The sequence below is a fragment of the Symphalangus syndactylus genome, chromosome 19 (assembly GCF_028878055.3).
Source record: "Symphalangus syndactylus isolate Jambi chromosome 19, NHGRI_mSymSyn1-v2.1_pri, whole genome shotgun sequence".
Lineage (NCBI taxonomy): Eukaryota > Metazoa > Chordata > Mammalia > Primates > Hylobatidae > Symphalangus > Symphalangus syndactylus.
In genome coordinates this window covers 71,580,797-71,603,549 of record NC_072434.2, presented here as the reverse complement: position 1 = coordinate 71,603,549, position 22,753 = coordinate 71,580,797, and the positions used below count along the sequence as shown (strand labels likewise).

The 22,753-nt window shown below is 33.9% G+C and overlaps 1 protein-coding gene across 20 annotated transcripts in view; it reads left to right on the top strand.

Annotated features, from left to right (window-relative positions):
* The window catches only part of CDC42BPA (CDC42 binding protein kinase alpha), a 313,445-nt gene that overhangs the window by 247,809 nt on the left and 42,883 nt on the right, over positions 1-22,753 (top strand). For 10 of the 20 annotated variants that reach the window (XR_008649731.2, XM_055235029.2, XM_055235020.2 and 7 more), the window contains 5 exons: positions 5,596-5,700; positions 9,570-9,653; positions 17,362-17,467; positions 21,799-21,935; positions 22,612-22,751. Coding sequence is in view for 19 of the 20 variants with exons in the window: in XM_055235029.2 (XP_055091004.1) it covers positions 5,596-5,700; positions 9,570-9,653; positions 17,362-17,467; positions 21,799-21,935; positions 22,612-22,751 (572 nt within the window). In the remaining variant the exon portion in view is untranslated. The remainder of the gene's footprint in view (positions 1-5,595; positions 5,701-9,569; positions 9,654-17,361; positions 17,468-21,798; positions 21,936-22,611; positions 22,752-22,753) is intronic. The other 10 variants (XM_055235023.2, XM_055235037.2, XM_055235030.2 and 7 more) reach the window with 2 other exon arrangements.

The following is a 22,753-nucleotide window of genomic DNA, read 5'->3' as shown; positions in this document are numbered from 1 at the left end:
CAGTTTGAATGCTTTTCTTTATAAGTAGTATTAAGTATAGTAGAAGAAAAAGTTTTTATTGATGGTATTGTTAATGTCCAAATACAAATGATGAGGGAGATTTCCACAGTGCTTTCATTAATAGTGAGAAACACTGAATGTGTTATTTCAGACTGTTCATTTAGAGTTTGGAGCAGAGATTTTATAGCCCACATATGGCTTAACTTTCTCTTATGTTTTCTTGAAATATGTGTAAATTCTCCAGACTAGATATTCAAATCAGTATATTGAAAATAACTTGAGAATAAATTTTCTTAAAGGGAAACAAGGTGCATTATATATAACTGGTAAGCTTACCCTTACTGGTCACAACCTTTAGTCATTTGTTAGGATTTGTTCTAGAGCAATAAAATGTATTTACTATTTTCCAAATGATATAGTACTTCTATAATACTGTTTTTGTATCATAAGTTCAATTAACAGAAATAAATATATCACTAAAGATTTAAGTTTATATGTGTTCTAAATACAAAATATTAAATTACCTTCTACTTTGTTTTCAAAATACTTCTAGCTAAAGGATAAAATCGATAGAAACTGGATTTTGGCCAGGCATGGTAGCTCACACCTGTAATCCCAGCACTTTGGGAGGCCAAGGCGGGAGAATCGCTTGAGCCCAGGAGTTCGAGACCATCCTGGGCAACATAGGGAGACCCTGCCTCTACAAAAAAATTTTTTAAAAATTAGCCAGGCATGGTGGCACATGCCTGTGTTCATAGCTACTCTAGAGGCTGAGGTAGGAGGATCAGTTCTGCTCAGGAGTTCAAGGTTGTAGTGACCTGTGATTGTGCCACTGCCCTACATCCGGGGCAACAGAGAAAGATCTTGTCTCAAAAAAAAAAAAAAAAAAAAAAAGAGAGAGAAAAGAAACTGGGACTTTTTAACTTACAGTTTTATGTTTACCAATAACAAACAACTTGTTAGATGCAAGCTAGTTTTTAGTAGGTTGACCATATATAATCCATATCACATCTTGGTGTTTTTTACTTCGAAGCAAGGTTTCTTATGAGAGGTTTGTTACTTGTACAAATCTGTAATTATTTAGGCAGTAGAAAAGGCCTGTTGATGCATATTCAAGATGAGTGGTTTTAGTTATTTTTATTATTTATAGGAAAACAATACTGTCCATAATTTGAGGAATTCTTGATAAGTGGGTCATCTAAAAACCAGTTCTGTGATCCTGGTGGCGGGGGAACCTTTTAAAATGTACTACTGTAGAAATACATTTGAGGATCTTTTAGTAGAAAAATCCTAACAGCTTCAGGGACCGTTATGAACATTTTGCATTAAAATGTTTTGCAGTATGGACAGTACCACTAATATTCAGCTTTTCTTCTTTGTTTTTTTTTAACAGAGCATTAAGTAAAATGATACTGAAGTATAGTAGATGTTTCTAATGACTATTCGTCAGAGTAACACCTTAAAGTATGTTTACTTAGGAAAAGAAAATTAGCTAACAAAAAAAATTGCATTTACTTAAAGATATTTCTTATATTGAATTTATAATATCTGCTATTTATATATGTTTATTAGCTTTTGCTGCCTTATTATACTTAATGCTATAGTATTTTAGCACATAAAAAAATGACAAAAAGAATATTTTAACTTCCATGGCTAAAATATAATATTAATAATGATTACGTTTGTTTTTAAGGTTTTAAAATACTTTGTAATAAAATAACTAATGGTATTAATCAGTTGCTTTGCTGCTATACTATATCAGTCATTGCCAATTCATTATTAAACTGAATCATAGGCTATCTTTAAATGCCAGCATGTATTCATTGAATATTCTGAAAGTTTAATAGAATTAATTGCTTTTTAGTGGATAGAATAAGCCATTAATTATAAATGCATTGATAGGCATTTAATTGTGGTTAAAATTAGTAACTTCCTGAAAATTCCAGTCTGGTTGGTGATAATTAAAACTTGAATAAAGAAAATAAGTGATTTGTGGTGTAACACTTTTGAGATATTGTTTACACCAGTGGTAACCGAGAAATGAAATGAAATATTTGAATCTATTAATGTTATTAGCATTAGTTTCATTTAAAAGACCTGGACATTTTTTTTAATATTTGAAATGGTTTTTGCCCTGAGTTTATTCACCTTTACCAAGCTTTGTCCTTTGTCTTTAAAAGAAACACACTTTGAAAGTAAAGTGGTAATTTTTAAATTTTTTATTTTTTTTGAGACGGAGTCTCGCTCTGTCTCCCAGGCTGGAGTGCAGTGGCGCAATCTTGGCTCACTGCAAGCTCCGCCTCCCGGGTTCATGCCATTCTCCTGCCTCAGCCTCTCCGAGTAGCTGGGACTACAGGCGCCCGCCACCACGCCCGGCTAATTTTTTGTATTTTTAGTAGAGATGGGGTTTCACTGTGGTCTCGATCTCCTGACCTCGTGATCCGCCCGCCTTGGCCTCCCAAAGTGCTGGGATTACAAGCGTGAGCCACTGCGCCCGGCCCTAAATTTTAATTATTATATTCATAGGTTTTTAAAATGAAAGATAGGACTATCACTATAAATGGCATAGTTCAACTTTTTAATATACCTAATACCATCTCAAAATATTTCAGTATTTTCACTTATTTTTAACATTTTTTAAAGGAAAAATTACTTGATTTTGTTTAAACTCTGAAATTGATTTTTATTTAAGAGTATACAGTTCTAAAAAGCTAGTATGGTAAATTTCATTATTCTACTTTATTACAATTAAATATTTTCATTTAAATTAAATATTTTCTATTTCTGAATAACTACCTTTTACCTCATTCAGCAAAGAAAATCACTTTTAAATCTGTCCATATCCATATTCTCTTTCATTTTTATTGATGGAGAAAAACTAGTTAGGAGAATAAGACTTGACAGAGGAGCCAAGAGGTGTGTGTTAAAAGCCTCAAGAAAAGAGTTACTAATTCGTGTAGTCGCAAATTAAATTGATAGTGTATTTTTCCTTTCTCCAATATCCCACTGTCATAATACCACATTTTCATAGGATCAACAAACATGCTGGTAAGTGTTTTAACAACCAGCTCTGGGGCTAGAGAAAGCCCTGCTTTTTAGGTTCACTGATTTTATGATATAACCTTCCTTTAGTCCATATACTGACAAAATGGCTTAAGGCAGTGTTTTCTAATTTTAATGTGAGAAAGTATAAGACAGTATGCCCAACTTCTGTCAGCATGTGTTTAAACACCTCATAGAGCAGACCTGCTGTAAAATTTCAACCAGTGCTATTGCAAACAGCAAATATTTGGCCTTTCCCATTTTTAAAGAGTTTTTGAAATAATCAAACCCAGATATACAAAACCGTTATATCAGCTATTCACATATACACAGCATTACCTTTCACACAGGAACTTCTCATTTTATGTCTTTCAGTCAAGCTGTGGGGCTAAAGCCTTTTGCAACAGGTCAGAAACTTCAAAATTTTCTTAAGATAGCCAAGTTTTTTACACATAGAAAGTCCCCTACTTAGATACCTTAAAACTTCCTGAGATGATATTTCAGTCAGTTTTAAGTTCTTACTGGTATAAAATGTATCAGTTCTGCTTGCTTCTCAGTTCCATTTTAACTAAAGCCCCTCTCCATGGACTCCTAATTGTTGCAATGTATATAATCTTATGAAAACTAGGAGGAGGAGATTTTTAGAAACTAAAAGACATTTCTGCCGTATTCCCAACTTAGAGTCATATTTCATATTTATAATCTAAACTGATTACTTTCTCCATGACTGTCCCTGAATAAAATTGTAAACTGGGCAAAATGTGTCTTGAGTCCCATTTTCTTCTACTTTTTCTTTTCCTGGTCAAAATTTACTATCAGGAAAGGAGATAATATAACTTAGCCTCCTTGATTATTAAATTACTTTGAGTAAATTACTCTGCTGTGGAGATGCCTCTGGTAGAACAAAAATAGTGCTGAATTGGGACTCAAGAGATGGGATACAGGCCTGGCTCTCCAACTTCACAAGGCATACTAGTTTCATGAAATCAGGCACATCACATGTACAGAGCTGATACTCAGCTGGTAAGCTTTAGTTCAGTGGCCCACTTTTTAAAATATTGAGTATCCAGCAGTTGGTAAATGGTTGCTTCTCCAAGACCCCTAATGCCTTCACTGAGACCCTTCTTCTCCCTACTCCTCCCCAATCCAGTAGCTGAAAGTTTATGGCCTGGTGGTGGCTTTGTGGTTACCAGAATACCTTTCCATGCCCACCGCCAGGAAGGCTGTAGGTGGGCACCAATGGAGGGCTACGATAGTGTTGCCCAGCCTGCTAGCCTGTTCTTCCCATACACTTGCCAGGTTTTTTAAATTCTCCACATTGAACAGAAGTTGACTGTTTTTAACATATGCAACATATCATACATTGATAATAGTATTCTACATTAATTATCAATAGGAAAATATCCCCAACTTGAGAAAACAATTTGTGCCCTTAGAGATTGAAGCCACATGCCCAGAGTTCTGTTGAGCTAAAAACAAATCTATGAAGTTAATTTCTAGGGGAACCTTCTTTTCCAAGTATTTCTACTCTCAATTATTTATCATTCATTCAAAGTGAAATTTTGCTTTTCACTTAGTTTTGAATACAAGGGCATTGTATTTTAATTCATTGTTTTAATAGTTCTACTTTGCCAGCAGTTTCAACTGCACCTGACTCTTTCAGCAGTGGCATTTCTAAGGGGTACATTATCATCATGTCGTCCCTCTAAAATATAGCCATAGTAACAACAAAGGAAAATAATTATAAGTTCATGTTTAAATTCTTAAATTGATGGTGTTTTTATGATTTGTGACTTCTGATCTAAACCTTGTTTTGCTATACAACATATTCAAAATAAGTTCCTGAACCACTTTTCCAAATTACCTTCATTGTCCTTTCATTTTAAAAACTCAATCCTAGTAACTCTGAAACTTGCCAAACTGACTAGTATGCTTCAATCAGTATGGTTCATAAGATCTTTTATGCTAAATTTTAACCCAAAGCATTTTTAATTTTGAAAAATGCTTGGTTTAAAAGGATGCAACTGAATATAAGTGCTGGTTTTTCTACTGGTGCAAAATAAAGGAAAGACTTACTTTAGTGTCCTGCACAAAACTGATAGGTTAGGTTTTCTTTACTTTCAATTAATGAGTAGTAAAAGACCAAACTTCATTCTTATCAAGGACAAAGTTATCTTTAATCTGCAATATGTATCTCTATTAAGTACTCTGCATTTATTTCACATGTATGATTCATTTTGTGAAATAAAAAGTTCCATGTGGAATACCAACATAGAATGTGCAGTAGGACCAGGGCGCAAAGTAAGAGATCAACAGTGAAGATCAGGGAGGAGCCTTTGGTTAACTATTCTGTCAATCCTTGTTTACATTAAAGCTAGTGGTTATGCTTTTGTATAGTGATGTATCCCTAATGTGAATATTCAAACTAAAGTTTGTTATCCTCCTTTCTCAAGAAATGTTGTCGTAATCATGCCTTACAGAAATTTGCTAAGAGCTGCACATTGTTGAAAAGTGATTTTTTGGGTTTTTATTTTTCCCGACTTATTTTCCTAGACTGATCCCGTTGAGAACACATATGTATGGAACCCGAGCGTCAAGTTTCACATCCAGTCACGGTCCACATCTCCTTCCACATCTAGTGAAGCTGAGCCAGTTAAGGTGCCTTATTGGAGCAGCCCTGCTCCCCGACTTTTCACTTGTGTCAGGAAAGAGGGAATTGAGTAAAACAAGTCTGTCTCTCTCCTCTTAACCAAATATGTAATAAGTTACAGTCTATTGCAGATCATTACATTTAACTGATAATGTAGGTAGAAATAAAAAACTAAAGAGCACATTGTCCTCAAATAGTCAACATGAAATAGACAAAACTAACTAGAAAGATAGTCTTTATTTTAATTAGATAACTATGTAGAACAGAAGATTAATTATGTAAATTTTTGAATTATTAGAAACTCTAGGCAAATGGCAGTGCAGGTGCCATTTTCATATTTTAATTCTTCTAATAAATATGATAAGTCATGGTATAACTAACCTGTTACATCATAAATAGAGCTGAAAAATAAAATAGCCACTTCTAGCAACTGAATAGTTCATTCTAACTGCTAAATTGGTAACAGTCAACTAAATCCTGACATTTAATAGTGCAAAAAAAACTGTGTTGTGTTTACACTTCATGTCAATCAATGGTTTTAAATAGCCAATAGGCCAATTTTCTTAACAGAGATCATTTCTTCCACAAGTCAAAAGAATGCTGTACCTCCGTCCATGCCATCCTACCTTAAGATTCAGCTCTGGTTCTTCATTCAGCATCACAATTCAGACAATGCTCCTTTGCTTTCCTTTTCTTAAATCTCCAGAGCTGTCTAGCATTCCAATAGAAGCAGATAGTCCAATCTGAAGAGCTGTCTGAAGTGAAGTGTGAGGTTGTAGTCAGGTTCTGACTTGATCTTTCCAACTCTGTGATAGACTCCCGCAAACTGTTTAAGTTAGTGAGACCCTCTTGTGTTTTAAGTTATAATTGTTTTAATATTTTGAGATTATACATTTTTGTTTTAATGATAAAATATTTCAAGCATTCAGAGAATATAAACACCCATGTATCACCCACAGATTAAACAGATATGAAAATTTTGCTTGTTTTTCAGATTTTTGTTCAAAAATATTTCAGAAACAGTTGAAACATCTTCATGTATACCATTCCCCACTCTTCTTTCCCAGACATATCTAAATATCCTGAAGCTGATGTGCATCTTCCCTTTCTTGGTTTTAGATGTTCATTTCATTTGTATCCGTAAATGATATATAGTAGTGCTTATTACGTGTTTATAATTTACATAAATATTACCTGTATCCTTCTGTAACTTTTTTCATTCAAAAGTCTGCTTTTCAGGTTTATTCCTACAGATACATGTTCATTTAGTTCATTCATTATAACTGTGGCATATACCACAACTATTTATCCATTCTCCTATAGTTGGATATTTGGGTTGTTTCCAATTTTTCATTGTTATCAGTGCTGAAATGAATATCCTAATATCTGTTTTTGCAAATGTACAGAGTTTGTTTGGCATATATACTTAGTGGAATTACTGAGTTGTATGTTATACGCATTTTCAAGTTTAACTGGATCTTGCCAAATTGTTTTCTACAGTGGTTGGACCAATTTTCACTCCCCCAGCAGTGTGTGTGAGTTCCCCATTTCCCCACATCCTCACCTCACAGTTACACATTAACTTTTGCCAGCTTAATGGATATGAAGTATCATTTTTGTTTTACCTTGCATCTGTTTTCTAGTGTTATTCAGCATCTTTTTGTATGTTTACTGACCATTGATGATTTGCCTGTTTGTGTCCTTTGTTGTTCTATTGAATCATTTTTCCTATAGCTTTTTGTGTTCATTATATACTCTAGATACTAACTCTTTGCTAGCTATATGCATTGCAAATACTTTCTCCCAGTCTGGCTTATTTTAAAATTTTATTTGTGGTGTCTTTTTGTCTTGCAAAAGTTTTGATTTTAAAATAGTCAGATTTATCAGTCTTTTTCTTTACGACTTCTGCTTTTTATGTCTTTTTAAAGGAGTTCTTCTCTATGCAGAGATTATAAAGATTTTCTTCTATATTTTCTTCTAAAAGTTTTTAAATTTTGCTTTTACTTGTTTAGGACCTTAATCAAACTGATATATATTGTTACGTATAATGGGAAATGGGCTTCTAATGTCTTTTTCCTATATGAACAAGTGACCCTGCTATATTTCCCCCTATTGATTTGTAATGGCTATTTCTGCTTTATATGCATGGATCTGTTTGGATACTCTCAATTCTTTTCCATTGTTCTTTTGGTTATTCCTGCATTGACAGTAAATTGTCTTAATTAGAATTACTTTCACTCTAAAATAATTCCTGATACCTGGTATGGTGAGCCATCCCACATACCTTCTTCCTTTTCTTCTTGACCTTTTAGTTTTTCATATTACTTTTAAGGTCAGCTTGTCAAATTTCACATGGGGCTTTTAATTGGAATTGCATTAATTTATAGATCTATTTGAGGAGAATTGACATCTTTCATGATACTGGGTATTCCATCTATGAACATGGTATACATATCGGGGATTCTCTTATATCCTTCAATAAAGTTTCATTATTTTCAGTGTATTTCATATTGCTTGTTAGATTTGTTCCTAGGTACCTTAAATTTTTTGTTGCTATGGTGAATGGGATTCTTTTTAAATACATTTTCTTACTGTGCATTGCCTTGTCTTTATAAACTCTGTAGATCTTGTATCCAGCACCCTTGCTTAATTTTTTTTAATTCTAATAACCTTTGGACTTTCTATGTAAATTTGACGACTTTGTTTCCTATTATTTTTATTAACTTTTATATAGATTTTCAGCGTTCCTCTCTTTTATCTTTCATATTTATCTTTTCAAATGTTAAATTTTAAGTTTGGTTTAAAACTTTTTCAAGCTATTTAAAAGTAAATAAAATCTAAATTAGAGCTAAAGTCACAAACAGAAAACTCTGAGAAACTCAGCTGAGTTTTGTTTTAAGGCTATACTGCATATAAAATACTCTGTTTTTGGAGGTTGTATGGTAACCTCAAAGATAGATTGTTGTATAGTAACAACAAAGACGAGGTTGTATAGTAACAGCAAAGAAAGGACCATCCATTTTTCTTGTAATATTTTAAAATGTTCTGTTCTTTATACAAAGACTAGCTTTTTCCTTTTATTTTTTTGCTTGGCATCCTGAAAGGAAGTTACTTTCCATGTCTTTTTTTTTTTTCACTACTTTGCTGATTGAGGAGCGGCTCTTTTTTCCCCATAATAACATTCAGTGAAATTATTGGTTCTTTTCATTCAAATAAATACCTTCCAATAAAACCCCATAAAAGAAGACCATATTTTACATAGCTACCTAAGAAAGATATGATATGTGACTAAATTTGTATTAAAGTCAGAATTCCAATAATATTAAATAATTACAATAAAATTAAATAATTCCCTTCTTTGGAAATTAATTTCTGCACAAAAATCCCAGTGTCAGTCTCTGTCTGTGTATTTACATCCAGAGCTGTGTTCTATATATGTAATATATGTTCTATGTATGAAAGTTGAGTAGTTAAAAGAATCTTCTAAATATTTTATTATAAATCATTTTAAGATACTTTTTAGAATTAATATGGCAAATTCAGATGAATGTAAAAATTAATATCCTCATATTTATGTAGGCCACATGCTATGGCTTTTTTTATTTGGATCATTTGATCCAAATGATTTATATTTCCAGACTGAAGTAACTTACTAATTGAACAAATATTTCATTTGTAGATATTGCAGGCAGAGATTTAAATTATCAACACTATGAGAACTTTAGCTTTATTGAGGTTTTCTTTATTATTAATTGGTAGAACTTTTTGCCTTATTGATGTTTTGTTTGGTTTTATTTATTTTGGCTTCTTTCTAGTTATATTTGAAATTAATGGAGTGTTTCATGACATTTATTTCCTTTTTTGCTCCTGGATTCAGACTGTAGACTCCACTCCACTTTCAGTTCACACACCAACCTTAAGGAAAAAAGGATGTCCTGGTTCAACTGGCTTTCCACCTAAGGTACTCAATCTAGTGATAAGCATAGTGTGTTCCAAAAAAAATGAATTTTATCTGCTCTGTGCATTTGCTGTGATTTTTTTGATATTATTTCTTCAAAGTTACAAACAGAAAAACTTATAAAATAAATTATGTGTGAATGCAAATAATCACCAATAGGAAAGGTAGGGAGAGCATACAGCACTTTTTCATCTTCTTAAATTCAATGTTTTGAAGTCTGTTATAATAAGAAGTAGCACTTCCTCTAAGCAGTATATGCCTCAGTAAGAGATTAAGTTGAGGCCACTTGTGGAAGAATCTGAGACTGAAGTCAGTAAACCACTGAGAAAGAAAAACGTTTAGTGAAAAATTCAGGTGAACTTTTTTTCCCATTCTATTTGACATAAATATGACTGAAGTATTACATATGGTAGAATGAGAAGATTTAGTTGCTTGTCTCAAGCTCCTACAAAGAAATTCCAGAAATTGGAAAACTGAATGATCTGCCTCTCCAGAACATAAACTTTGGATAAACCACAAAATGAGAGAGAGAGGTCAATGGACCTGAAAAAATATACAAAAAATATAACTGATATAGAAGAAAGACAAACTGAAATAATCTGTGCCCAGATAAAGCAAAATTTTAAGGCCAGATAGAACATGAATTTAAAATAAACATAAAAAATATCCTTAAAGAGATAAGAAGTATGTTGGTAACATGAGGCAGGATAAGGTAGTTAGGAAGAAAAATAAATTGGGAGTACTTGACATGAAAACATAACTGCTGAAATAACTAAATAGATGACTTTAATAGTAGAAGGGGCAAAATGGATATCACAGAAAAACAAATTAGTAGGATGGAAGATAAGATGAAAAACAGGAAAGTTAAGATATATGACAACCCAGCCAAAAGAAAACATTGTAGTAAACTAATGGTTTATAAATAAAAGGAAAAATATTGGGCATTCAGGCAAAAAACTATGTCATTTAAAGGGGAAAGAAAATGAGATTATCATCAGATTTTTTCATAGCAGCAGTATGCTAAAAACAACAGCAGTGAAATAACACATTTAAGATACCCAAGGAAAGTACAAGTCGAAGATTTTTAAGGATTTAATATTTTAAGGATAGTAAAGCATCCTCCAAAAATGAAGGCCACAGAAAACTATTAAGAGCATGCGAGAGCTCAGGAAATACTGTTCCCATACCCCTTCCCAAGTAATGTACTAGAGAACAAGCTTCAGACAACCAAAAGGATAAAGACACCAAGTACTTTGAGAGGCAAGAGTGAAGTGGGAGTCTGGAGTAAATTAGAGAGTTGATTCAAAGTCCACATAAAGTGTTATACCAGCTCTGAAAACCAGACAACTACCCCAACTCAGCAATATGTTAATTTTGTGAAGTAATTAAACCAAAGAGATCACAAATTTAGGGGCACCAGGCTCACTGGTTGGTGAGAGAAAGAAGTGCAAAACCACAAATAGTGAGATTTGGCAAAAGTCCATGTACTGAATGGCAAGACTTCAAAGCCTTTCCTCTGCTTAGCTCCCAGAATACTGACTCTTGGAACTATAGCCTCCTCCTCCCCACTCTGCTTGGAGGATATCAGTGGATCCTCGGGTCCACTGAATGGCCCAGAAAAGACCTATTGATAATGTCATGTGGGGCTCCCTAATGAGATGGCTAGGTCCTTTCTTAACAAGCACATCATATGTTTGCTCTCACATGTGCACACATAGATAGACACAAAACCTCTTTAGCTTTTTTACTGACTTTTAAAAATGTTAAGATTCCCAAAAGTCAGTAGACATTTCAAAATTATCTAACAAAAGAAAAAGATCAGGGATACATGGTGGTTCACATCTGTAATGCTAGCATTTTGGGAGGCTTAGGCAGGCTGATCGCTTGAGCCCAGGAGTTCAAGACCCACCTGGGCAGCATGGCAAAACCCTGTCTATATGAAAAATACAAAAATTAGCCAGGTGTGGTGATGTGCACCTGTAGTGCCAGCTACTTGGGGGCTGAGGAGGGAGGATCACTTGAGCCTGGGATTTCAAGGCTGCAGTGAGCTGAGATTGCACCGCTAAACTCCAGCCTCGGTGACATGGTGAGACCCCATCTCAGAAAAAAAAAAAAAAGAAAAAGATCAAAACAAACAAATATTCCCTGCTTTCATTGAAGGAAAAAGGGACAATGCAAAAAGCAGAAAGAAACAGAGCAATATGAGAACAAGAAGTCTCAAGTTAAAGAAAATATGATAAATATTTTTTAAATTGAGTAGATGAGTCACAAGATAAATCTGAGAATTCTCTTAGAAAATATTGGAAAAAAATCAGGTAGAAATTAGGAAAAGAAAATATGAGAAATCAATATCCAACAAATAGAAGTTCCTGAAAAGGAAAACAGAAAAAAGAAAAGGAAGGAAATTATCAAGTAAGTAAAAGACTTTCACCTGTAACTGAAAGACATGTTTCCAGATTAAAGAGTTCCATCAGTGCCTGCTATCACTAGTGGATGACAAATACCTGTCTCCAGTCACATCATTGTGTGAGTTTTCAAGATACCAAAGACAGAGCTTTTTAAACCTTTAAGGAGATAAAAAAAAGATCACATCCACATATTCAGGAATTGAAATGACATACTTATCCAAAGCAAAATGAAAAGAATAGTTAGAAGGTAAAATGATTTCAAGCTAGAATTTTTGATTCCCTGTCAAATGTCCCATCGAGTTGCAGGGGGAAAAAATCACATTTTGAGAAATTCCAGATCTCAAAAAAATTTTTATCACCCATGTGCTACTTTTAAGGAAACTTAATTAGTTCTACCAGAACAAGGAAGGGGACAAGGAAAGAGAGACACAAGGTCTATAGAAGAAGGAATTGTACACAGACTGGTTAAGAGAAAGACTAGAATAGGAAACCAGAGGACTTCAGCAGGGTTGTCTTCAGGTCGATAGAAAGGGGTAAGGGGGCTGAAAGGCTTCCAGTGTGTTTGACCATGTGATAAATAGATTCCAGGGGATTTTACAGTCCTTAGAAGAGTCTGGAAGATTTAGTGATAGAGATACAGAAAGGTAAAAGTCGAGGGTGGGGGGGCACTATTGATTTTAGAAAAATCATAAGGTTATACAAGAAAGATGATCACCATAGTGTACTTCTTATTAGTGAATAATGATTCTCTAGTCATAATAACTTAGACATTACATATAAATTTTAAGCTGAAACTACTATAACAATATTGGGAAAAATGAAAAAAGGGAGTAGATGGTGTAAAAGGGCCATATCCTTCTCTACCCTAGCAGGAAGTGAACAGATAATGTCTCAAATCAAAAAACTGTAGTATAGGCTTTCCATCCCTAGCTCTCCCCCGCCAATGTAGATACCTATTACAGAAGGAGGGAAATAGCTTTTAAAGAAGAAGAGTTAAATGAAATTGCCTCTAGGAAGTAGGAGGAATACTTCTGATTTTGTCATAAGCATTGTAATACCGTTTTACTTTTTCAACCATGTGTATGTATTAATTTGATTTTAAAAATTTAAAACACAGAAAATGTAGAAAAATTTTTTGTGACTGAGAATATAAGATCTCAAATCACAAGCATAAGGTGAAAATATTCATGGACTTTACATCAAAATTAAAAATGTTTTTACAGTGAAAGCATTGTTAACAGATGATGACAGACTAGTGGAAGATATCTGCAATGTTTACCACTAATAAGAGGCTTATTTCTAAAATACATAAGAAATTCCTGCAACTCCATTTGAAAAAGACTGGAAATCCTGTTGAAAGATTGGCAAGTGATATAAATAATTCCCAGAAGACGAAATCCTGATAGTCAACAAGTATGTGAAGAACTGTCCAACTTCATTAATCATTGGAGAAATTTTTAAAATTTAATTTTAAAATTACTATCACTTTCTATTCAAAATCAAGATAAAACTAAGTAAGATGACATCATGGATGTGGAGAAACAGGCAGCTTCACACGTGAACACTGGAAGTATAAACGGGTACAGCCATTCTGGAGAGAACCTAGGCAATGTAGAGTCCATACGTAAGCTGTATGACTCAGCAATCTCATTTCATCAGAAAAATCTCTTTCCTTTAGAAAAACCTTCATACAGATCCATTAGGCAACATGATGATGATGTTTATTACTGTATTTTTTATGGCAGTAGGGAGTTGGAAATAGAAGAAAGATTCCTAAAATGTAGCTGATACATAACAGAAACACATTTATATAAATTAAAAACACATACTCAGACTATCTAATTTATAAAGATATATACATGCCCAAGGTATTGGATCATCAATGATGAAAAGGCAAAATAAGACAAAATAAAACTAGAGTGAGGCTTCTATCAAGCTGATAATATTATTTTATGAACTAAATATTAACTCAGTTTGTTGCACCTAGTATTTCTACCCAAGAAATAAAATTTATTTCATGTTTTTTAAAAGATAGAGAAGTGAATCTATAATTATCTCAAAATAGAAATTTTAAAAGGGAAGAAAAAATATTTTTTAAAAAAATTTAATTTTTTTTTTTTTTTTGAGACAAAGTCTCGCTTTGTTGCCAGGCCGGAGTGCAGTGGCATGATCTCAGCTCACTGCAGCCTCTGCCTCCCAGGTTTAAGCGATTCTCCTGCCTCAGCCTCCCGAGTAGCTGGGACTATAGGCGCATGCCACCACGCCGAGCTAATTTTTGTATTTTTAGTAGAGACAGGCATTCACCATGTTAGCTGGGATGGTCTCGATCTCTCAACCTCGTGATCCGCCCACCTTGGCCTCCCAAAGTGCTTGGGATTACGGGCATGAGGCACCGTGCCCGGCCAGAAAATTTAATTTCTTTAAAACGTTTTAAAATTTTTTGTAAAAAAGAAAGGGTTGTGTGAGATACTCTTTGACTTGTCATTTATTAGTGGTAAAAGTTTAATTATCTACAATACATTTTTAAACTTTCACCAAGAGTTGTACTTGGTTCTACTTGGCTCTTACATCTTCTATTAAAAACATTTTACTTTCTCCAATGTGTAGCTTAAAATCTACAACACAGACAAAATTGGAGTAGAAAAGAACTCTTTCTAATCATCACTTAGAAATTTGAGGTTATAGTTAATTCTTTCTACTCCAAATGATCACATAATCTAAAATCCTAATTTTAGTCCATACTTTAATACCTTTCTTACTAGATTTTTTTCTTTTCATTTTTTTCCTCCTCTTACAGCTGTCCACAAAGATAAGTATTAGATATCAAATACTGACCAGGAGGCAGGAAACAGGGATATTAGAAGCGAAGGAAACTAGACCCTAAGTTTGATCATTCATGTGTCTTTCTTTATACATTTTCACAGCACAAAAACAAAATCCTATTGTGTATTACCTAAAGATTGATAGCATCAGAATAACGATCTTTAATTATGTTATGTTATACTATCCTTAGTGGAGATTAGTGAAACATAAACCCCTTAATCTTTAGTAGTAGATTACACAACCTCTCCCATAATTTAACCAGCACCTACCAGTTGGATGATTTATTACCTAAAATTAATGCTCATCCAAAACACTGGGTTGTTATATTTTTCCCTGCTGGCATACTCAGAATTGTGACATCCTGAATAGATCTCTTGCTGGAGAGGAAGTATATGATATATATATATATATCATATATGTATATACGCAATTTGGGGGGTATTGTGAAGAGTTACTAATAAATTTGTCAACCCTAGAGTTGTTTCATTGCTACTGTTTCAGATAGGTCTTGTTACCCTTTAGAAGAAGAAAAACATGAAGCTACTTAGAGCAGTTGATTAATTTTTCCTTCTTTGTATTCAAAGCCTCTAGGACTAACCAGTAAAATAACTTTATGTCTTTTGCATTAATGCATTTTGAACAATTGAAAAAGTTAGCACTAGAAAATTTACTCATAATAGTTTCTCAAAGAGCCAAAAATTAAAAAGTAGTATACAGGAGAAAGAGCAAAATTTTATGATTTTAGTAGATTCCTTCATATAAGGAAGTAATATCTATCTTTCCAAGGTGGTTGCACGAAATAAGATGAATTATATAAAGTACTGGTACAGTGTCTGTACCCTGACTGGGACTCAGAAGCTATAGGAGCAGTTGCAGAGTTAGTAATAAGATAGTCTGTGTTCTAGTTAGAGTCAAATCCCAGTGCTGCTTTGAAACTGACCAAAAAATCATGAGGAACTTCTAGAAACAGAATGGTTTGAGGTTGGACCAGAGCTCATGACCACTCTAAATTTGAGACTCACCCCATTCTCTGACTAATGCTGGTAGTCAGGTTTTTCTATGTAAAAAGATAATCTACTTCTTTTATTTTTTAAAACTTTTTTAGTGTACAAATCATATATTCCAGTTGAAAAGAACAAGATTTATTTTTAACTTGAATTTTAAAGCTTCAAATATTCCCTTTAGTTTTTTGTTCATATGTTAGTGTCTACTGAAATAGATGCTACTTGATAACCTTTTAAAATCAGTATTCATAATTTATTAGAATATGGAGTCGAGTTATTAGTAGTTTAAATCAATCACACATTTAAAAGAGAAAAAAACAGCAAAATTCAAATAACACTAGGTACCCATGGACATAAAGATGGCAACAAAAGACTCTGGGGACTACTAGAGACGGGGAAGGAGGGTGAGGTTCCAGGGCTAAAAAACTGGGTACTGTGCTCAGTACTTGGGTAATGTGGATCAGTCATACCCTAAACCTCAGCATCATACAATATACTCAGGTAACAAACCTGCACGTGTACCCACTAATCTAAAATAAGAGTTGAAATTTTTTTTTTTTTTAAATGTTTTTTGAGTACTTGGTATGTACCAGGTACTGTTTGAAAGGCTTTGTTTATATTAATAGTCATTTAACCACTCCATTAGGTAGATGCTATTATTTATCCTGTTTCGTAGATAGGGAAAGTGAGACAGAGAAGAATTTAGTGAATTTTTCCTAAGTTCACATAGCAGAATGAAAGGTTATTTATTATACATCATTTATTGTTAAAACATGTTAAGAGAATTAATTTGGAAAACAAAGGAATATTCCAAAGAGGTAGAATCCACATTTGCTTACCACCGTGTAAATCAGGTAAGACTAAGATACCTTTAACTACGGGATATTCAATAAGAAATTTCAATCTGCCATCTGTCTCTGGAATAATATATGTGTATTCTTATCTGCTCAAGTGTTATACTGCCTCTTTCCATAGGAGGAAACTGATTTGTGAAGCATATTATTTGTCCTTGGTCCTAGAAAGAGAAATGCATGATTTACCGTAGAAACAATAATTTTAAATAACTTTTTTTCCTAAGAAGGTATAAAGCATATTAAAATCCTATATTTGTATCGGTATAAATATGCAATATTTTATTTAACTATTTGCTGAACAATAATTTGGATAATTTATTAAAATTCTGAAGCTAAGATTTATGAGCCCCCCAAAAAAGCTATTATTTTACATACTTTTCAAATGGCATTCAAGAACAATTGATTATCATTTAACTTCTTAATTATTTTAGCTTAGTCCAGTTCAAAGTACCTAATAAAAATGTTTAGAGACCATAAACTATAAGAAGACGTAATGAGAAATGGAAATAATTCATTCTATTCCTATTTAGAAAACATTCTAAAAAGTGGTATGGGGCATAGGGACTCACATTATGGAAATATTTTAAACAATTATGTGTTTTTTTATCAATTTGTTTTGCAGCGCAAGATGCACCAGTTTTTTGTAAAATCTTTTACTACTCCTACCAAGTGTCATCAGTGTACCTCCTTGATGGTGGGTTTAATAAGACAGGGCTGTTCATGTGAAGGTAAGAACATAAAGGAAAGAAAAAATATGACTTCACTATCTAAATTGTAATCAAATAAGTAGTTGATTCTCTTTCAAAGGTGTATAAATGTTTGTTTTACTTAATCATTTGCTTTTTTGCATAACAGGAATGGAAACAATCTGTGTTGTCTGTTGAATGTTCGAGAAACTAGACGTATTTTTCAGGGGCGATATATTTAAAAATTTGTCTTTGTTTTGTTATTGAGTAAATTTGTAGTCCCCGCCAAAAAACATTAACCTATCTGACAGAAGAAAATTCATTGAATTTTTGCCTTGTTTAATTTATTAGAGAAATTGTTATTGAAAAGTGGACAGTGTGGGAACCTTTTCAGAAATATGTCTGCCACTATGCCTGAAAGATATTTTATTCTTGTATTAATAGCAGAGGTTTTTTTTTTTTTTCCCCTAACATCCATGATTTATTCATCATATGTTTATGGAACACCCACTGTACTTCTAGGCACTGGGGACTTAATAGTGGATAGGGGAAAGGCATAGATCCTACCCTCATAGAGCGCACATTCTGAGTGATGAAGGAGAGGGTCAGGGGTCATGTGAACAGAAAAGGAAGTATATTTGTTTGGGTGTTCCTTTATTTTTCCTAGGACCTCTGAAGTGAAAATGGTTTAAATTATAATGGAACATATTTTTTTTAATGTTTCAGAAGAATACTTTTTTAAAAAATCAAATGAAATTTGTCACTACAACACTACCTTATATGAGGGGACTTCAAAAAGCTTGTGGAAAAGTAGAATTTAAAAATAAAAATAAACAATACAAACTTTATTTTTTTAACATAAACTCCATTAAGTTCAAGACAACTTTGTAAGCAATTACACCACCCATTTAGTCCATCCCTAAAGAACAGAGGGTCCTGAGAATGTAACCATGTCAGTGTAGTCTCCTTTACATTATTATTTTTTTTTTTATTATACTTTAGGGTTTTAGGGTACATGTGCACAATGTGCAGGTTTGTTACATATGTATCCATGTGCCATGTTGATTTCCTGCACCCATTAACTCGTCATTTAGCATTAGATGTAACTGAAGAAAGATGGGTGCCCTTAAAGACTTTTTGAAATTCAGAAACAAAAAAGTCAGAAGGAACCAAATCAGGACTGTAAGGTGGATGCCTAATGATTTCCCATGGAAACACTCACAAAATTGCTGTTGTCTGATGAGAGGACTGAGCAGGAGGCGCATTGTCATGGTGAAGAAGGACTCTGGTGAAGCTTTTCCCAGGCGTTTTTCTGCTAAAGCTTTGGCTGTATTTCTCAAAACACTCTCATAATAAACAGGTGCCATCATTCTTTAGCTCTCCAGAAAGCCAACAAGTAAAATGCCTCAAGCATCCCAAAAAACTATTGCCATGACCTTTGCTCTTGACTGGTCCACTTTTGCTGTGACTGGACCACTTCTACCTCTTGGTAGCCATTGCTTTGATTGTGCTTTGTCTTCAGGATCATACTGGTAAAGCCATGTTGCATCTCCTGCTGCTGTTCTTCAAAGAAATGCTTCAGGATCTTGATCCCACTTGTTTAAAATTTCCGTTGAACATTCTGCAGCTGATCCGGGTGCAGTGGTTTTGGCACCCGACAAGTGGGAAGTTTGCTCAGCATTCATTTTCAGTCAGAATTGTGTAAGCTGAACCAGTTGAGATGTCTGTGGTATTGGCTGTTGTTTGTGCTGTTACTCATCAGTCCTCTTCAGACAGAGCATGAACAAGATTAATTTTTTTCCTGGCAAATTAATGTGGAAGGTTTGCTACTGCAGGTTTCATCTTTGACATCATCTTATCCCTTCTTAAAATGAGTTATCCATTTGTAAACTGCTGATTTCTTGAAGGCATTGTATTTGTCTCTTCTCACGCTGCTAATAAAGATATACCCAAGACTGGGTAATTTATAAAGGAAAGAGGTTTAATTGACTCAGTTCCACATGACTGGGGAGGCCTCACAATCATGGTGGAAGGTGAAAGAGAAGCAAAGTCACGTCTTACATGGCGGCAGGCAAGAGAGCATGTGCAGGGGAACTCCCCTTTATAAAACCATCAGATTTCATGAGACTTATTCACTATCACCAGAGCAGCACAGAGAGACCTGCCCTCATGATTCAATTACCTCCCACTGTGTCCCTCCCATGACACGTGGGAATTAGGGGAGCTACAATTCAAGATGAGATTTGGGTAGGAACACAGCCAAACCATATCAGGCATTGTCCCCATAAACTTTTTGTAAAGCATCAATGATTTTACCCAAGCTTCATTGTAAATTTTATATTTGTTCTTACTTAATTTTAGCAGAATTCATGTTGCTCTGATAGGGGCTCTTTTCAAATTGATGTCTCATTCTTCTTAGTGCCTCAAACTAGATCCTTTTCAGACATATTATAACAAGTTAGTATGCATTTATTTTGGTGCAAAAGAAAATTTTAAATCCATGCATAGTTTTTCCATAATAGTGTTTTCCATGAACATTCTGAAGATCTCTCATATATTGATTTATCTTATGAAAAAGACAAGAAAATAGTTGCTAACTCAAATTCTAATACTAGTTACCATTTCCTATCTCTTCTGTTAGGATGGGAAGGGACCTTAAAGGAAATATAGCCAATCCCCATCAGATGCATGTGTTTCCTTTATAATATACTTGTAGTTAGCCTATATCTGAGTACTTTGAGTAAGAGGGAAATTAATAACATCTTAAGGCAGTGCATTCTGTTTGGTTACTTCTCACAGCTAAAGTGAAAGATCCAGATTCCAGTATTTTAACTAATCCATTAGATACGTGTGTTTAGAGCCAAATAAAATGTTCAGGGTTAAGAAAGCAGAGATTTAAGAGTTAGGAGTGTATTAAGTTATAAACATGAATGACATCCAAGAAGTACATGTAGATTGCGAAGAGAGCAAGTACATGAGTCTCTTACTTAGTTAAGGGAAGGCAACAGGAAAAGATAGCCAAGTAACCTGAGAAGGAATCGCCTGTATTGTTGACTAGGAAGGTGTGACTGAAGCCAAAGAAGGAGAAAATTTGTAGTTTTCAAGCTTTGTTTCATTTTGGAACTTAGCCGGTACTGGTATGTCATTTTAAAATTTGTCTATCAGAAAGAATCCTGGCCAGCTACCTGGCTTTAAGTCCCATGTCATTTTTTATGCACCACAATTATTTGCAATTCATAGTAGGAATTTTTGAGGTCTTCTCAGACTCTCTTCCCTTCTAGAGTCTTTTGCTGTGAAATTGTGCCTATCTTTTCTTCAGACCCTTTGAAGCCTGCTTTATGAAGCTATGGGGACTCACGAGACTGTTCCTAGCCTTTGTCTGCCAGGCTTTTGTAAATGTTATAATAACGTGGTTCCAGCTTCTAAAGATTCCTGTCATGTTCCTTTCCTTGTGGCTGGTTGGAATTAGATCCAGTATAGGATACTTATTTTGTTGCTTCCACTGCCCTTTGCTTGTAAGTAAAACAAATCATAACTTGCTAGATACTCCACTTAAAAGTGAATTGAAGTTGAGTGTGATGGCTCATGCCTATAGTCCCAACTACTCAGGAGGCTAAGACAAGAGGATCGTTTTGAGGCCAGCCTGGGCAACATAGCAAGACCTTCTCTTTAATAAATAAATAAAGTGAATTGAGACATTCGGATGATTTTTGTCATCTTGCCTCTCTGCTGGTTTCACAGTATCCATCAGTGATATGTAGTCCATTTATAGAGATGGTAACTGTACCTCTCTTAGATTGTTATAGAAAAATAAAAAGCACTCCATAAAGTTAACTATTGTTATTTTAGTAGTAGTTTAAGTATATATAATAATAACTCCTAAAATTTATCTTTAACTTGTGCTTTTTTAGTCATTGAAAAACTGCATTTTCAAGGATTGGTAGGGTTTGCCAAACCAAAGATGTCAGGTAGCTTAATACCCACTAGTGACCCTTGCAACAGAAATTTCAAGGCAGATGCCAAGTTGCAGTGGGATGAAGAGCAAAAAACTCTAGAAACTACTCCTTTAGAAAATCTAAATCAATCATTTTATTCACAAGGTTAGATGCTTCTTCTATTTGCTTCTTTTTTTGATCACTAATGTCAATACAGAACAACAGTAATACAAATAATTTTTTAAATATTTACTATGTCTCATTAAAATTGTCATTGGTAAGCAAATGAATCAGCTACCCAAATGATAAAACAGTTATTTAAAGTAAAATTGGAGATAAGCATTCATCTAACATAGCATCTTGTATGCAGTGAGTGTTATGAATTTTCTTTTTGTTAAAATGAATTTTTATCAAACGTTTCTTTTTTCCCTCCAAAAGTGTGTGGATTCTCATGCCATATAACTTGTGTAAACAAAGCTCCAACCACTTGTCCAGTTCCTCCTGAACAGACAAAAGGTCCCCTGGGTATAGATCCTCAGAAAGGAATAGGAACAGCATATGAAGGTCATGTCAGGGTAAGTATGATTAAGTTGGGTTTAGATTAATCTTTTAAGATTTATTAATGAATTAAAATCAAATCCAGTTATTTTAAGAGCATAGTTCTTGATGGAAAATTAAATGAATAAAATTCATCTAATAATTTTATTTCATCTAGAATAATGATTTGCAAACAAAAACCTAGCTTTTACATGGAAATAAGTTATAAAATGTCTCAGGTTTTTCCATATTGTTCCTATCTTGTGATGAAATCTTCATAAAGGAGTTTGTAGCACCTGGTCTTGCAAGGGAGGTGGCATATGGTTATGAATTATGAGCTATTAAGGCATAGTCTTGTTATCTTGGGTAGTATTTACAATGTAAGCTGAACTTCATCTTACACCAAATTTGACTTTTATGCTATTTAGAAAGAAAACCATGAGTGTTATTTTTATGAAACATGAGTGAAAGTTAAAATGGTACCATTAAAATGTTTCTCAGAATAAAAAGTCATTCAATATTTGAAGAATGTGTTCTCACATTTTCTCATAGCTTAATGATATGTGTCTCATCTGCTACTTTACCAACCAGAATGGCAGACTTATAAAACGTCTGCATTATCTGTAGGTCTTCACCATGCAATTACATATGTAATTTAAGGGATATTTTCATTTGAGTTGTTTTGGCTGTTTGTCTGTCTAAAACAAAACTAAGATTCCTAAGCCAGCTGGAGTGAAGAAAGGGTGGCAGAGAGCACTGGCTATAGTGTGTGACTTCAAACTCTTTCTGTACGATATTGCCGAAGGAAAAGCATCTCAGCCCAGTGTTGTCATTAGTCAAGTGATTGACATGAGGT